The sequence below is a fragment of the Rhinatrema bivittatum genome, chromosome 3, assembly GCF_901001135.1.
Source record: "Rhinatrema bivittatum chromosome 3, aRhiBiv1.1, whole genome shotgun sequence".
Lineage (NCBI taxonomy): Eukaryota > Metazoa > Chordata > Amphibia > Gymnophiona > Rhinatrematidae > Rhinatrema > Rhinatrema bivittatum.
In genome coordinates this window covers 423,482,840-423,501,500 of record NC_042617.1, presented here as the reverse complement: position 1 = coordinate 423,501,500, position 18,661 = coordinate 423,482,840, and the positions used below count along the sequence as shown (strand labels likewise).

Here is an 18,661-nt window from a genome sequence, read left to right as displayed (position 1 = left end):
GCAAGTGGGTCCAGGATTCCTTGGGGGCTGGCAGTGGCTGTAACAATACCCATGGCACATGTGGGGCAGGAATCTACATAGTGGTTCACATCGATCTTCATCTGGGGCCACAAGTAGTGGCAGACTATCAGTTCCAATGTTCAGGTGATACTCGGATGACCTGTCAATCTGGAATTGTGTGCCCACTGAAGGACTTTCTGATGTAGACATTTGGGAATGACCATCATTCCAGGTGGAACAGTTATGGTAGCCTCAACTCTGAACCTTGCAGAATCAATGATGTGCTGTGGAGAGTCCAGAACATCTTCAGGGTGAAAATAACATGAGAGGGCATCAGCCTGTTAAACTAGTTGAAGAATAGCAACCAACATGCTTGCTATGGGTTCAGTCATTGTCCTATGCACCAAGTGTAACAGATTTTTGTGATCCATGTACATGATCAAAGTGTGCCTGGCCCCTTCCAACAGATATTGCCTTTTGATAACTTCACAGCCAGCAACTCCTGATCTCCATATGGCTTACTCCTCCACTCCAGGAGAGGCAAGGGAAAACAGCAACAACTCTAGTGTAGACTTTGGAGGATAAGATCATAGAATCCAGGGCATTAGTGGCTCAACAGTGGCAGGATGAGTTGAAAAAAAGGATAACTGGAGTACTGGCCAAAGCTGAAAAGCCAGGGAGGGAATACTTGGGGACTCATACTTCAGTGTTTAATGAAGAGGATGCTGGAGAGATACCCATTCCGGAGAAGGTTTTCATGGGTAATGATTCAGATAGACTGAACCAAATCATGGTTAACCTAGAAGGTGTGGTAGGCCTGATTAACAAACTGAAGAGTAGAAAATCACCTGGACCAGATGATATACACCCCAGAGTTCTGAAGGATCTCAAAAATGAAATTTTAGATCTATTAGTAAAAATTTGTAACCTATCATTAAAATCATCCATTGAACCTGAAGACTGGAGGGTGGCTAACGTAACCCCAATATTTAAAATGGGCTCCAGGGGCATCTAGGAAAAGTAAAAAGTCATGGGATAGGTGGCGATGGCCTTTCGTGATTTACAAATTGGTTAAAAGACAGGAATCAGAGTAGGATTAAATGGACAACTTTCTCAGTAGAGGGGGGTGAGAAGTAGAGTGCCTCAGGGATCTGTACTAGGATCCGTACTTTTCAATATATTTATAAATGATCTGGAAAGGAATATGATGAGTGAGGTAATCAAATTTGCAGATGATACAAAATTATTCAGAGTAGTTAAATCGCAAGCAGATTGTGATAAATTGCAGGAGAACCTTGTGAGACTGGAAAATTGGGCATCCAAATGGCAGATGAAATTTAATCTGGATAAGTGCAAGGTAATGCATATAGGAAAAAATAACTCATGCCATAGTTACATGATATTAGGTTCCACATTAGGAGCTACCACCAGGAAAGAGATCTAGGCATCATAGTGGATGATACATTGAAATCAATGGCTCAGTGTGCTGCGGCAGTCAAAAAAGCAAACAGAATGTTAAGAATTATTAGGAAGGGAATGGTTAATAGAACGGAAAATGTCATAATGCCTCTACATCGCTCCATGGTGAGACCACACCTTGAATACTATGTACAGTTCTGGATGGCGAATCTCAAAAAAGATATAGTTGCGTTAGAGATGGTACAGAGAAGGATGACCAAAATGATAAAGAGGATGGAACATCTCCCCTGTGAGGAAAGACTAAAGAGGTTAGGGCTGTTCAGCTTGGAGAAGAGATGGCTGAGGGGGTATATGCTAGAGGTCTTTAAAATCATGAGAGGTCTAAAACGGCTTAAACGGGTAAAGGTGAATCGGTTATTTACTTTTTCAGATAATGGAAAGACTAGGGGGCACTCCATGAAGTTAGCATGTAGCACATTTAAAAGTAATTGGACAAAGTTCTTTTTCACTCAACTAACAACTAAATTCTGGAATTTGTTGCCAGGGGATGTGGTTAGTGCAGTTAGTGTAGCTGGGTTTAAAAAAGGTTTGGATAAGTTCTTGGAGGAGAAGTCCATTACCTGCTATTAATCAAGTTGACTTAGAAAATAGCTACTGCTATTACTAGGATCAGTAGTCTGGGATATACTTAGTTTTTGGTTACTTGCCATGTACTTGTAGACTGGATTGGCCACTTTTGGAAACAGAATGCTGACCCAGTGTGGCATGTTCTTATGATTAAAATAGGAGAAAAGGATAATCCCAAAGCATGTCTGATAACTTTTTAATAAATGGACTGGATAGTGTGTTGGTCCTGAGACCAGTGGGCTGCTAGGATTGCTCTCTATCTGAGAGATGCCCAGGCAGCCTATTGAGCATGGAGTCTGGAACAAGCTAGGGAGTATGACCTGGTCAGGGAAGTGATTGAGGATTAAATGGGCATTACTAATGAAAGGTTTTGGAAAACAATTAAGGGATTGATATACGAAAGAAGAGAAAAATCCTGAGTGATTGTCTAGCAGCTGCAATATATGGCCAAGAAGTAGAAATGGATAAAAGGACCCAGCAAGAGATGTTAGAAACAGTGGTGCTGGAACAGTATCTGATAATTCTCTCAGTTGATATGAGAATGTGGGTGGGCTGTCAGGGACTTACAAATTTGAAAGAGGGCATTTTATATGGTGAGAGGTATATGGGTGTGGAAGAGGAGGAAACGTAGGAAAAGAAAGAGGAAGAATAAAGAAAGAGGGAGAATCAAGGATATCTGCAAACATGCAGTCCTTATACACGCCAATCTGTGTCAGAGAGGTATAGCATTTAAGATGATTGACAAGGAGGATGGATGGAAAAGAAGCATAGTATGGACTGGTAAATAAATACTAATCTGTGTTTCAATTGTTGGCAAGAGGGCCATTTTCAGTTGATTTATCCTATGTGGATTGCTCAGCCTCAGGAAAGTGAAACGAGGGATAACACAGAGAAAATAGGGAAGAAAAGCATCCCACAAAAAGGAAGGAACTCTCAACAAGGTAGGGTAAGAGTTAGGGGATGTAAAGAATATATCCTGATGAGAATACCTAATAAAGTAGAAGTAGTGGAGGGGAAAAGGATAAATAAAGAAAAAACATTGCAATATCCCTACTTTGAAATGTTGAGTGGATTTTTATACCAGGTAGTGGAAGGAGAGAGAAAATTAGATGTACAGAAACAGTAGTTCATTCCAAAAATATTTCAGAGGGTGATGCCACTTTTGTCCCATTCTCATCCATTATTTGGATATGTGGTAGTCAGAGCTTCCTCAATCCAAAACCTAGAGATTCTTCTAGCTTGGAGTGGTACAAGTGGTAAAGGATTTCTGCATATCATGCCCAACTTGTCAGAAGGTTTCCCTGGTAGTATCAGCAATGTGTCCCTTAATTCTAGCCATTGGATAAAGTAACTATAGATATTGTGGGACCAATAAAGAAAAATGCCAGGGGACACCAGTTTATTCCAGTTATGGTGGATCATGCCAACAGATTCCATTCAATTGAGAGCAACCTTAGCACAGATAGCTGGAGGATTGATAAAGGTTTTTTGCCAGGTGGGATTCCCAAGAGAGATCTTGATGGATAGGGGGATTCATTTTATGTCCAAAATATTCACCCAAATATGTGAATTATTTGAGATATAACATATTAAAACAACATCCTGTCATCCTCAGATGGACACCCTCATGGAAAAATATAATAAAACCTTGAAAATGATGTGTTAGAAATGAATATAATAGGAATCCAGATACTGGAATCAGTTGATCTCCTTGACTGTTGTAGTTAGAGACGTTCCACAAGCTTCTACAAAATTTTCTGCTTTCAGTTATTATATGAAAGACAACCTCGAGGAGTACAAGATATAATTACAGAGGGATGGGTAGGACCAAAAAGCAAGGAAATAAATATACTTAGGTATGTAATGAATCTCAGAGGAAGAATGTTAGTGGTACCCAGGTTAGAAAAGGATAATCTATGAAGATCCCAGAAAATATATGACATACTATGATAAACAAGTGGGGGGAATAGGAACTTTGTCCAGGAGACAAAATGCTGACATTAATTCCCATATCACCCAATAAACTATTAGCCAAGTGGACAAGACTATGGACAAGTGGACAAGACTAGGAAATAACCAGAAAATAGAACTAGCAGAAAAAGTGAGAAATCTGGGAGTAATAATGGATCCAGAAATCAACCTAAAACAACACATATCCTTAAAAGTAAGGGAAGGTTATGCAAAACTCATGATCCTTAAAAGATTGAAACCGTTACTCTCACCTACCCACTTCAGATCAATTTTACAAACACTTGTTTTCTCCAGTACTGATTACTGCAATGCACTCTTACTAGGACTCCCCAGCTCATCAATAAGACCACTCCAAATACTTAAAAATACTGCAGCCAGAATACTAACAGGAAAAAAAAGAAGGGACCATATAACAGAAACTTTAGCAGAACTACACTGGTTACCAATCAAATACAGGATAAAGTACAAAGCCTTATGCACCATACACAAATTAATATATGATAAAGAAGCAGACTGGCTAAATACAGCCCTACGAGTCCATGTCCCACAAAGGAACCTTCATTCAGCTAACAAGGCACTATTAACAATCCCTACAGTAAAATCGGCAAAACTAACCCAAGTAAGAGAAAGGGCCTTATCTCTGGCTGGACCCTTTCTATGGAACACAATGCCCACTGAACTCAGATTACAGAGTGATATCAAATCCTTTAAGAAAACCTTGAAGACATGGCTCTATAAACAAGCCTTCCCAAAAGAAACAAGGGGGTAAGGAGTGAGTGAGAGAACGAAAAAATACAGAAAAGCGCAACTAAGAATAAATGGCATTACAATATCACAAAGACATAATACAGTTAAGATGTAGACCAAAATAGAAGTATCTCAATAACCTTCCTGGACTAATCCACCACTACCCAAACTTTTGACTTTATTAATGATATTGTAACCGTTTGTAAATGGCACCTGTTAAATGTACATTAAACTACCTATATATACCTTATTTTGTGCCTATTTGTAAACCTTTGCGATGGTACATGACTTAGCGACGGTATAGAAAATTTTTTAAATAAATAAATAAATAAAGTTATTAAATGAAAGGTAGATTATGAGATGATACATGAAAATAACTGCATACAGGTCTTTTATGTAAATCTATTAAAACTGTGGAAGGAGAGGGGTGTTTTGAGGGCAAACTGGTAAGAGGAAAAAGAGAAATTGGGACTGAAGGTGAGGATGTGTCAGGCTGAGAAACCTTTACAAAGAAACAGCAAATAGATATAGAGAATAATCTGCAACACACCGGGATGGACAACATAAAATTATAACAATTCTTGGGCTATATTTCAAAGGATTATCAATACAATCATCAAGATTATCCATTAGCATATTTAGATGACATGCTCATATTTTCACAAATCTGGAAGAAGCATGTGAAACATTTAACTGCAGTATTACAGGTTCTATGGGAGGCAGGCATTATGGTTAATCCAAAGATGTGTGCATTAATCCAACAAGAGGTGGGAAATGGGGCGGTGAAGCATTTAATTGGAAAGTTAGACTCAATCAACAAATGCCTTCTCTGCTCAAACCAAGAAGCACATACAAGTCTTTCTTGGTTTGGCAGAATACTACAAGACACTCGTTCCTCATTTTCAGACATGGTAGACCTTGACTGATTTATAAATTAAAAAAAAACAAAAAAAAAACCCCCAACAAAACGCCCCATACTCAAATGCGAGCCACAGTGTAAGAAAGCCTTTAAATAGGAAACAAAATATTAGGCAAGAGCCCGGTGTCACACAATATATATTTCACCAGGGCCTTTATCCTACAGACAGTTTCTTCAGGTATAACCTTGGAGGCAGTAATTTCCCAAGAAGTAGAAAATGAAGAGCACCTAGCCTTCTAGTTAAGTAGAACATTGTTAACTAATGAAAGGAGTTGTGCCACAATTGAGAAATATTTCCTAGCTATAAAATGGTCCATTGAAACCCTGAGGTGCTTTCTCTTAGAAGGACACTTTCTTCTAGCAACTGACTATGGGCCCTTAAAATGGCTTAACCTAATGAAAGATATAGGTGCCCAGTTAATGTGGTGGTACATGGCATTAAAAAACTATGATTTTTAAGCAGTCTTCTAGGCTGGAAAGAAACAACAGAATGCAAACTATTTGTCTAAGAATGCCTTAGAGGCGGATGACCAGAACAAGTCAGAGGCTTGCGAGAAAAGAGGGGAAGTGTGTAATGGAATCTAGATTCCACATGAGAAAAGCAGGAAGAAGACCATCTCCTAGGAATTCCTCTCACCCAGATCTCCCAACAGGATGAGAGGAGGAAGTGAGGACTATAAAATGAGGAAGAACCTTGGAAAGAAAAAACTAAGGAAATGAAGAGGGTCTGTACACAAAAGGAGAATGAAAAATCCAAGTCAAAAGAAACCGCCACGGGAGGCTGTGATCTAGGTCGTCTCTCATACTTCAAAGCAATAAAGTAGAAACAAAAACATGATGGCAGAAGAAGACCATACTGCCTATGTAGCCTGCCCAGCCACACCAATTATTCAAAAGGATGGCAGTTAATGTTTTTTTCTGTCTGACAGGAACTTGGATCATAGAAAAGAGGCAAAAGCTAGGCAGAACTTTCAGTGAGTTCTGTAACTGAATTTCAAGGACTTAGCAACTGCAATAAGTTTGGCAACTGCATTTAAATGTGTGCTACAAACTATTATTGGATTACAAGTTCTTTAAAGATTACTAGAAGGCTATATGGCTCTGGAGAAGCCTACTGGGATATGAAGATATAGCTAATCAGAAGAAACCAAATAGATATGGGATGGATAAAAAACCAAACATATCTATCTATCTATGTTTCTTTTCTTTAAACAGTCGCTAAAAGTTCTGTCAGCAATGTAGATAGTTATAACTCTGATTGTCAAAGTTGCACTGTTCATTTTGAGTGCCGTAATTTAACTGAACATAAATCTAGGAATACATATATAACATCTTCTTGGATTATTCTTCAAATTGTTTTCTTGATATCCCCTCAATGTTCATGGTCTATTTTAGGGGAAAGCATATTTAAGAGTGTTTTTATTTAAGTATGTTTTTTGTGTCTTTTCTTGCTTAATGTATTAACCTGTTTCCTGATGTCAAGATTTGTTTTTAACTTATATTATAAATTTTAGTAAATAAAATACAATTTTAAAAAATCCATGGTTCAGGATTTTTAAGCTGGAAAAAAGAAAGTAATAAAACATGCATCATACTAACCTGACCAATATTTTAGACATATTTTTTGGCCCATTGATATATTAATACTCGATTACTTCTGAATGATGAATGGGTAATTTAAATTGGACAGAACTAATGTCAATGTATTGTGAATGCTAATTTGCATTTAGAAAATCCTGTGATTCAGAAATTGATTTAAAAGACATTTTCTTCTTACCTATACAATTTGGTACTGTATCATTCCACTGAGCTAAAGCACTGGGCACAGTCTGACATCGGATAGCTTTGGATCCTTGTAGGAGGTAGCCCGGGCTGCATTCAAATCGAACTACGGATCCTGCTGAAAACTCTGACCCAATCCTTCTGCCATATCTTGGCTCGGGGACTGAACTGCATTGGGTATCACTAGTACGTGGAACAGCTACAAAGGAAAAAAAAATTGGAAAAGACCAAACAAAAAGGTCATTAAAGCTACACATTGCTTTGAAACAGCATATTAAAGTTAATACGGTTGCCAAGAGTCCATTTGCTAATTCCATGCTATTAATAATTGCATGTATTCATCCATACTGTAACTGAGTTACTTTTAACATCATCTGAAACTGAGTCTGGTCAATTTTAAATTATATAATTAATGTGAAGGATGGTGTTCAACATACTAGAAAATGTAACAAATGGAGTATAAGGATAGGCAGGGTATATTTCAATACAAGCCCCAGTTAAGAAATGCATATGAAAATATAGCTTGCTTGTAACATGCTAACTCCATGTTTATCTTTCCTTAACTACATTTTTACCTTTTGTGAAACAGGTTTTACTCTAAAACAATCCAGGCATATAATTTATTTTCAGGAATTGAACTTTTCTGCCAGCTAACTAGTGGCATAACCAGCAGGCATTATCAGTCAGTCTGTAGAAGCTCATTAGCCATTACCACCGTTGCAGTGAATTAATGAAAAAAAAAAATCATGCTTTGTTAGCAGGCTCTCCAACCAAGATAATTACCCTTTCCTTTATATTAGAAATCCTTGCCATCAGTTCATGACATCTAAATGGAAAATTATCGGATGACATGCAGATTTACAGTATATGAAGTTTGTTCTGTGTATACATATATGCACAGTAAAAGAGAGAAAATGACAACTAAATGCGGAGTATAAAAAGAATATCTATTTATGTTTGCTTTTCTTACATGAAGGAATGTGTTATAACTAATGAAGGGCTAAACTGATATTCACTTTGGACCATTATGTATAATATAAATTCTATTGCTCCCTTTTGTTCTCTTTATCCTTCTCCCAACTTCATCATCAAATATCTTTTGTTGTCATACTACCCTAGTACTACTATACTATACTATAATTATACTTATATACCTCCATATTCTCAAAAAAGGAGACCCAAAGTGGTTTGCAGCAGATAAAATAATAATCCATAGAATCATAGAAAACAAGCATAAAAAAACACTAATAAAAATGCCCTAATTTTTTACTCTCATTACCCATGGAAATAGACTTTAAGAAAATAGCCCCTCTTGAGTTTGAGTGAACTCATATGACCCTATGGGGCATATTTTGAAACTTGCGCGCAGGTGCAGATTTGTTCGTGCAACCTGGCGTGAACAAATCTACGCCCGGTGTTATAACATGCGCGCGCAGCCGAGCGCATGTTATAAAATCCAGGGTCAACGCGCGCAAAGGGGTGCACAATTGTGCAACTTGCGCTTGCCGAGCCACACAGGCTGCCTCTGTTCCCTCTGTGGCCGCTATGAAATCGGAGCGGCCTCGGAGGGAACTTTCCTTCCGCCCCCCTGCAGCTTCCCCTCCCTTCCCCTACCTAACCCACCCCCCCAGCCCTACCTAGAACCCCCCCTTACCTTTGTTGAAAAAGTTACGCGTGCCGGCCGACGGCCAGCTCACGATCCCAGGCACAGCGGCAAATGGCTACTGTGCCTGGAGGCTCAGGCCCCGGACCACCCCGGACTGCCCACACCCTGCTCCTTTTTGCAAGCCCCGGGACATACGTGAGTCACGGGGCTTGCGCGCACCGCCAAGCCTATGCAAGATAGGCTTGGCACGTGCAGGGGCAGCTTTTCGGGGGTTACGTGCGTATCTTACGCGTGTAACCCTTTGAAAATCTGCCCCTAGATGAATGGGTTTCCTTAAGGGAACAGAGTGAACAGGGGCAACTGCCCCAGATCCTGCACTTTGGGGAGGACCTGCAAGATTGGGACAAAGTCACACATGTCAGCACTCCAGGATCCTGCTGCAGTTGATTTGCCCTGGATCCCCCGCACTTTTCTCATATCAGCCCTGACTCTACATGAAGCTTGATTTGCATTTGGGGGAGGGGCTTGCACATTTTGGGGAGGGGCTTGCACATTACTTTTTTCATTTCAAAAGTACACATGTAATGATTTTCAGGAAAACTGCTCACACAAAATTAGCAGGTGTAAATGTGGGCAGGTAGTTTTTATATGTAATTCTCAAAGGGAAAGTACACACAGTTTTACTTTGAAAATGTGTGTAAAGCCTGGAGGTAAAAAGATACCTGTAGATTTTCCACCAATCCAGGCAATAACAAAATTACCTCTACATGAAAGCATGTGCCAAAAATTATCTGTTCAGTCCTAGTCAATTTTCAAAGGGTCCAATATAGGCACCTAACACCATGAGATACCTATTTACTAAGCTATAATGCAGCAATATGTATTAAATGCTAAATTAAGACCTAAATTTATCAATTTGCTGTAAATAAAGCAAAAATAAATAATGCCCATAATAGAAAAAGCAGCATGGCTAGGGTAATTTTGCAGATACCACAGTGCACAATATTTTACCACATCACATAGCTTTTTTATTGCACGCTGCGTAGTGTCATCGCTTGGCGCATTGCATTATTGCGGCGTGCGTTATTTTTTCCCTCTATAAATACTGACTTCCTGCACGTGCCTCTTTGAGGGTGTGTCAGGCGCTGGAGTGAGAAGACAAGAGGTTAGTCTTGTTAGTAGAGGAGTTTTTGGTGATTACTGAGCGAGTTGTCTTGTTTACTGCTGTCACCTGTTTCCCTTAATCTTTGCCATTTGTCTTTTTTATTGGAGTGAAAGTTTGTTAATCCAATTTGTCATTTTGTATGGGGGTCCTGAGGAGGTGTGTGTGTGTGTGTGTGACTGTGTGCTGAGGTATGTGTATGTGTGCTGAGGAGAGGATGGAGTGTGACAGGCAGAGAGGAGAGAAGAGGTGTGAGGAGAGGAGGGGGGGGAAGGTTTCAGAGGGAGTGGGAGGATGAGGGCGAGAGTGCCAGGGGAAGAAGGAGTAAGAGTAGGAGTAGGAGCAGGAGTAGAGAGAGGCAGGAGAGAAGGGATAGGAGGGTACGGGTGGGGGAAGGAGCTATGCAGGCAATAGTGGAGGAAGGAGTAGGGCAGCATAGGGATAGACAGAGAGGGCAGAGGGGAAGGGATGAAGGGATTTGATAGGCCAGAGTTAGGAGCGGGGAGGAAGAGAGGGGAGAGGAGAGCAGGACATAGAGTGAAGAAAGGGAGGACAGCTCTCCTGGAGAGGAAATGGCACCCCCTTCAGGCAGCCAGGTGGCACCATGGCAGCGTCAGCATCATAAAGTTTAGAGTGCTTAAGAATGAACTGCCCATTGCAGGGGTCTTTCAAAATTACCAGATGTTAATTGGCAACTGGGCAGCAAAGACCTCTAAGGCAAACAAGGCACAAATATGGTGCAACATTACCCATGCCATCAGCCGGCGCATTGGTGTACCAAGAAGTTGGGAACAGGTTGCCCATCGATACCGCGACATCAAAGCCCAGCTCAAGGCAAAGGCTGCATCCAGAGCAAAGTATCAACAGGTGACTGGAGGAGGGGCCCCCTGTACAATAGTTGTCACAGAGATGGAGCAGCGACTCATTGAAAGGCTAGGACTGGACATTTTCTAGGAGCATAGATGAGCGGCTAGACACCACATGAGCTGCAGCCGATAAATTCAGCTCACCGATACATGGGCAGACCGCAATGGGTGTATACATAATTTGGTATAAGATATTCTCTCTGCAAAGAAACAAAGTACACTTCTGATGCCAAATACAAAAAGGATTCTTCCTGGCATATGTACTACTGTCTTCTGTTTTGTTTCCACAACTTTTGCCCTCCAAGCTGCCAGTCCCAGCTAGAAAGCCCCAGGGCCCAGCTGGGAAGCCCCAGGGCCCAGTTGTGTGTTCCCACCATTACACAAACCCTTTCTTATGGATATGTTGCAAGGATGAGGAGGAGGAGCAGCAGCAGCAACCACAGCATCATCACCTCCCATTGGTCATGCTGAACCCCCTGGGCCCCTGTTTCACTGAACATGGAGGAATTTATATGGGAAGGGAGCCAGGAGTGGGAGTCTACCAACGCATTTAATCCACAAGCCAGCACATCACTGCACCAGACACTACCACCATGCCCTCCCCCTCACCAGGAGGACACTATAAGCCCACTAATGCCAATCTTGCAGCAATAGTTACCGACTCTGGAACTAATACCACTGTCTCTGGAACTAGTACCCACAGCACGAACACCAGACCACAGCACCAACACATGTTACTGAGATAAGGCACATGCGTGCAGCTACGGACATTGAGAAGGTCTGTAAACTGGCAGAATTGGATCCTGCAATAGGATACAGCAGCAAACACCCAAAATATCAATGCACTGGTTGAAGCCATGAGCAACATGATCAATGTGCTAACTCAAATCCTCCAAAGGATACAGAGCAGCCAGAGTCCTCCGCTGCCTCTGTGGAATCAACACCCAGAAGCAGAAGGCCCCATCAGGGGACATGCCCAAGGGGTAGGCCCATGAAAGGCATGCTCCCCCTAAGTGGCAAGCCATAACATGGACATGGTCCACGATAAACAGAACCACCTGGCCTACAAGCCCCAAAAATTTAATTTTTAGGAGAAACCTGGCTCAGTCTCACCACAGAGTTGCTGTGACATGATGTTACCCAGGTAGAGAGTCCATCAAGCTAGGTTGAGAGAACATTGCACAAATCTCATCTTTGGGTGAGTTTCCTCACTCCGAAGGTCATCAAATCTTCACAAGAGTGCACTGTTCTGTTTGTACGTTGCACTCTGAATGTCAACGTGGCCCCTAACCCCCACACTAATACCTAAACCTCACCTCAAGTAACTAGGTGGGCCTCGTATAGAGGTATAAATACCTACCTAGTATGCAGGCATTATGGCTAGGTTCTCTCTCTCTTTCTCTCTCCCCTTTTCCTAATTTGCAATGCGTTATGGCATTTTCACATGCGTTAAAGGCGGGGCATTTTTCGCATGCGAAAATGTCATATAGCAATTTGATAAATGACCCCCTTAGCCAGATAAGGGCTAACTATTCCATTATTCATCTAAATGGCTTTTGAATATCGACCTATGTACTGTATTTCTCTGAGATGAATTATGTTTACTTAATGAGGTAATATATTTTTCTTTTCTAGAAATCATTATATATTTTTCATGTACATTCTAGTATTTGGATGAAATTTGCTTGGGCACTGTTAATATAAAATTGTAACGAGACAGTAATAGGAGAAATGAAGGATCTTTGTAATCCCCTGGTACTGGAATGATGGATACAAGTTGTGCTATGCTTAGTGCAGCTATTTAATAAACGTTAGCACACAATTTTTGTGTGCTAATTTTACGTCCAGTGTAGTAAAGATTTAGTATACAAATAATGTGCACTAAAGGGAAATAAAGGAGGGATCTAATTTTAGTGCACTTCCCATGCTAATTAATGCCAATGACTCACAGTTTAGGGATGAAAGTTTACCTCTGGGATGTGTTGGTGAATCTAGCTGTAGCAGTCTCTACAGCTTCATCTCCACTTCTTACACTAGTAAATCTAGCTCCAGCTGTCTTTATAGCTTCAGCTCCTGTTTCTGTTCTGGTGAATCAAGCTCCAGACATCCAAACTGTTGCGCTTGGAGGTGGACCCTTGTCCTGAAGCAGTATAGAATGGCTCCCTGGTAGGGACCAGGAAGCACCTGCCCCCAGGGGGCAGAGCACAGGAGGAGACAGAGGCTAGGAAGAGCTTCACCACTGGAAGCCCACGGTCCCCCTGGTTGGAGTCCATAGGGACCCGGGCCGCTTGGAATTAGGTGGGCCTCGCAGGGTCTCCCAGAGAGGTAGTAGAGAGGTGTACCCACGAGCAGCAAGGGAGCGCAGTCGGTCACTAGGCTGTAGGCCTGGAGACTCAGGGAATGCCAGTACAGCGTAGGTGAAGACAAGGCAAGGGACAAAGCCAGACTCAAGAGACATGATCAATGGCAGCCGGGGTCAGGTTCCGAGGATCAGTCCGAGGAGTGTCAGCCAAAGCAGGAGTCAGATACCAGGAATCAGTCTGAGAGTAGTCAACGAAGCAGGGGTCAGGTTCCAGAGGTAAGATGAGGTCACGAAGGCAGGCAATGAGCAGAATGGTCACTGGATCAGGCAGAGGTCAAGATCCAGGCAGCGAGCAGAATGGTCAATGGAGCAGGCAGAGGTCAGTATCAGGGAGTCAGTACGAAGGTACTACCTGGGGAGACAGGACAGACAGACACTGGAACAGAAGGATGCTGTAACAGTAGGACGCTGGAACAAGGCTGGAACAGTAGGATGCTGGAACAAGACTGGAATGAGATTAGAACAAGACTGTGAACGCGGAGGCAAACTAGTACACATACAGTGCCGACACGATTGCCAAGGCAAGGAAGTACAGGCAGGAACTTCCTTAAGTAGTATGTTCAATCAGGGCATGCTGCGGATCTAGTTCCTGCCCCTGGCCCTACAAGAGACCGGGTGGTCCATGCGTATGGGCGTGGCCGATGCCACAGGGGACGCCAAACTCTGGCGTGAGGCCTGGTGCGCAGTGGAAGGCAGGGTGACTGTTGCCGTGGGACGCCGAGGCCCGGAGGAGCTCCCGGCTGCTGCTGGGTAGGCCAACCCATGACCTGCAGAGGAGCTAGCGAGGTGAGCAGGCCCATGCGCGGGCCGAGAGCAGATGGGGCTCGCAACACAAATGGTTCTAGCTCCTGCTTTTGTACCATTGAATCCAGCCCTGGCTTTCTCAGCATTATTTAAGCCAGGTCCTCTGCTGATGAATCTGGCTTCAGAATTGTTAGCAATTCAGACAAAGCAGATCCTATGGAAGCCTTAGCAGCCACTCTCCAGGACCTTCATTTGGCTACCCTAAAGGAACTTACCCCTGGGACCCAGGAGCCTTTAATGGTATCCAGAGTCCACCCATAGGAGAGAGTATTCTTTCAGGTCCTATAAAGCTTGAACCCATGACTCTGGGCAGTCTAGTCTGAAAATCTGCAATGGAGTCTGTTGGGCCTCCAAGAAATCTGAGTATACTTATCCTTCATTCTAAGAGAGGTAATTGGCTTTTATTTATTTTTCAAGAGATGTATATCAAAATTAAACTAAACTAAAATTAAACTAGACATGCCTCCAGATGTTTCCTATTGGTGTGCCCTAAATTGAGATCAGGATCTAAGCAGCACCAGGAAGATAATTTTGTTTGTCTAACAAACTCCTCAACATCTGCCTCACAAAAGTACTGTTCATCTGGCCATTGTTTCTATTTCTAATCATCTCAGTGACTCCAGTTCCTGTCCAGTCATCGAAGCGACTCCTCTTCATGACATTCATTTCACTGATTATACTCCTGCCCAGTCATCTCAGCAATTTCAGTTCCAGTTTTCTGATCTATCATAAAGCCTACATCACCAGTTCCTGGATCCTGTCCAATACTTGGGCTCTACATTGAACTTGGGAACTAGGCTGTGCAGGTATACTACCTCTGCATTGGGACAGTTCCTGATAACATGTACCATCCATAATGAACACCTTATATTTAATAGGGATGTGAATCGGGTTTCGGAAGATTGAAAATATCGTACAATATTTTCAAAATCGTCAGAAATCGGGGGCTCCCCCAAAACGATAAGAAAACCCCACGATATTGTTTGTAGGGGTTCTCTTATCATTTTGGGGGAGGGCGGGAAAAACGGCACACAAAAATAACCCCTAATCCCACCCCGACCCTTTAAAACTAATCCCTTAGCTTCCCCCACCCTCCCAACCCCCCAAAAAACCTTTTACAGGTACCTGGTGGTCCATTTTTAAAGATGACGCCGGCCATCCAGTGCTCCCTCCATGTGACAGGGGCTGGCCAATGGCACGGATACCCTGTCACATGGTAAGGGCAAAGGCCATCAGTGCCATTTTTATTAGTGGCAGCCAACAGCCCGGGAGCAGAAGATCGCTCCCGGGACCCCCACTGGACCACCAGGTAACTTTAAAAAGGTTTTTTGGGGGGTTGGGAGGGTGGGGGAAGCTAAGGGATTCGTTTTAAAGGGTCAGGGTGGGTTTTTTGTTTATCGGCTTGGGCGCAGCTGATAATCAAAACCGCGATCGGGCCGGACGAAAAAAAAACACAATGTGAATTGGAACCGGAATCCGAACCGATTCCGGTTCTGATTCACATCTCTAATTTTTAATAATTATAGGGGAAGATAAGGACATCTGCTTCAATTTTATTATATTTATTCCAATCCAAACTAAATAACTTGGAGATGCACATTAATATAAAATAAGGGATCAATGTTCAAAAAATAGTGTTGACTTAGGTGTAGAAATTGTATGTCAGAGGTAGGCAAAGTGCATCCATGGCACCATGAGTGAAATTGTAGGCACATTGCAGCATGAGTTTCCTAGCCTATAATATCAACATCCGTTTTGCAGTCTATGGGAATGGAAGTGACATTTGCAGTCAAGTATAAGGAATGTCACAGCTGGAGGCCAATTTGGAATATGTTTCCACTCCATAATCCACCAAGGAGATCCATCTGCCTAACTACTAGTTAGGCAGATGGATCTTCCCCCTGCCATTAGGAGTACCTTTCCATTTAGACACAACCACAAATGTAACCCTCAGGTCAAAAGGTTTGCCTACCCTATTTAAGATGTTTACATATACTGTAGATGTATTTTGAATTGAATTTAGGAAATAAAGTTTTCAGCTGAAAAGTCACCACAAATTAGAATTCCAAAATTAAAGCTTTCAATTCATTTGCCCCGATTTAGGTACCCACTACTGAAAATTAATGCTGACTAACCTTTCTTCCCCAATATAATTCTGCCCCCATAGCTGCCCATGTTCTACCCACTTGTCTGCTTTAAAAATTTGGGCTGCAGCATTCATATATATTCTAAACACAGACTTTAGCCCTACTGCAGGTTGTTATATAATTTCCCTCTAAAAGAATATTTTGTACAATAATATACCTTAGAAGAGGGAACTGTGCTTTTGTTTTAGAGAGACAAAGTAAGAATGCGTGATGTAGGGAGATGAGGACTTGTCTGTGTAAATACTATTAAGGAGAGAAGGCTATGTGCATAGAGGTTACTAATAGGGGACAATTTTCACATAACCCTGGTAGCTGTAAAGTACATGGGTGCTTTAAATTGACAATTTGTTTTTGTAAGTTAGAATAGCATATGTATACTAAAAGTAGCCATGCACTATGCACCTGCTTTTTTATACAGGTAGCTGAGAGAGGAGAAAATAGTGTGTATACTAGTGAAAATATTATATATACACACTATTTTTCAATACACTTTTGAGAATGCCTCCTTGCGATCTGGTTAAAAGTCCACTATGTATGTTATGGAAGCCTATATGTACTTTTAGTCAGACTGATTGAAAGCAATTTGCAGACCCAAGCAAATCACTTTGAAAATTGTCTTTCTGAGTCCAGGAGGGAGGAAAATGAAAGAGATAGGGAGGATCAAAAAGAGAGAGACCTAAGAAGACTCATAGCTATTACTATGGGTTGCTCAATCTCTGTATGTTATCCTCAAAGATCCAATAATAATAAAAAAAAAAAAAAGATTCAGTTGCAGGACAAAAATCAGGTTCTAGAGTCAGGCTTTGCATTGCATCAAATTTATATGTGTCGATAAACCCATCATCTATTGTGACTGCAGGTTTTGTCTCCAAACATAAAACAACGCTAACTAGAAAAGTTTTATTTTTTTTCCTTTCAGTTTTCAGACTATATCAGAAAGAAATTCTATTTTCTACAGTAATTATTCTCCTTCCTTTCATAAATGTTTCACACTGCTGTGAAACAAAATTGAAATCAGCCCAGTGGAAAACTGAACAGGGAATAAGGTCAACCTGGAACAGAGGATGATAAATAAAATGATTGACTTTGCAGGTCAGATTAGTGTGTTCATTCAGAGAGTAGACGTTATTCTCCAGGGTATTTATGAGGCTGGCAAACAGGCAACACTGGAAATGTGGTTACATATTTCACCTCCAGAAAGGAAAATGCAAAATTGAGGTAGCATATTTATTAGATGCAATTAAATGCTGCAAACACATTGAACCAGTCAAAATCTGTACTAAGAACAGATTTAATGTATCCGTCTTTCCAAACAGCCATGAAAAATTGAAATTTGAGCAGTGGTAAAATTTCCTTTCGGTAAGTGGAAAGGAATTGCTTGATTCATTCTCCGTGCTGAGGGCAGCAGTTTCTATTCCTCAGAATCAATCTCTTCCTGTTACTGAAGAATTTAATTCCACAGTCCAATACTGGAAAGTAACTGCAAGCTTCCTCATATATATCTGCCAATCCTCATCTGTAGCACCCCTGCTATTCAAGTTGTTTATTTGCTTTTTACTAGAAGCTGCCCATCATGACAAGCTATAGCACAAGACTTTGGGGAACAAACAATAAACCCCTTTGTATGTTTAACCCCTTTTCCAAAACCAGTCTATAAAACTTGACAAACCACTTTCTAATTCTTAGACCTGCTGCGCTCATTCCATAAAAACTAAAAGCAACATTTGTTTTGAAAATTAAAAAAAAAAAAGCTTTGTAGCATTCATTCAGCAACCTACACACGCCAATGTAATGAATAAAAATAAAATGAGTGAATCAAAGATCATCAAAATACAATCCAATTTACTATTGATAATGAGGGTAAGGGGAATACAGCTCATGTCTTTCCCTTCACAATGTCATACAAGCAAAGTGATCAATATTTAAGGATTTTTGGAGATACATGGACAAAAGTCGAGATATGAAGATTCTTCCTGGTTATGTTTTGCTGGGTAACTCATTAACCACCCACAATTTAGCCAGATAAAACGAGACAGTGGTGGAAGAATTCTGGAGGCATGGTTAAAGTTTAGCTGGCCAATGAGCAGTTTAGTCAGTGCTACCCAGCTAAAGCTAGCCGGAGAAATCTGTTTGGAAAAATACCTGTCCCTAATGTTAGCTGAATAACTTTATCTGGATACAGTACATTCAGCAGCAGACTTATCCAGATAGTTGCTGCTGAATATCCAGGTAAAGTTATCAAGCTCACT

The 18,661-nt window shown here is 41.4% G+C and overlaps 1 protein-coding gene across 1 annotated transcript in view; it reads right to left on the bottom strand.

Annotated features, from left to right (window-relative positions):
* The window catches only part of CSMD1 (CUB and Sushi multiple domains 1), a 4,035,193-nt gene that overhangs the window by 853,376 nt on the left and 3,163,156 nt on the right, over nt 1-18,661 (bottom strand). The window contains 1 exon segment of the mRNA XM_029596871.1: nt 7,461-7,664. Coding sequence (XP_029452731.1) covers nt 7,461-7,664 — 204 coding nt within the window.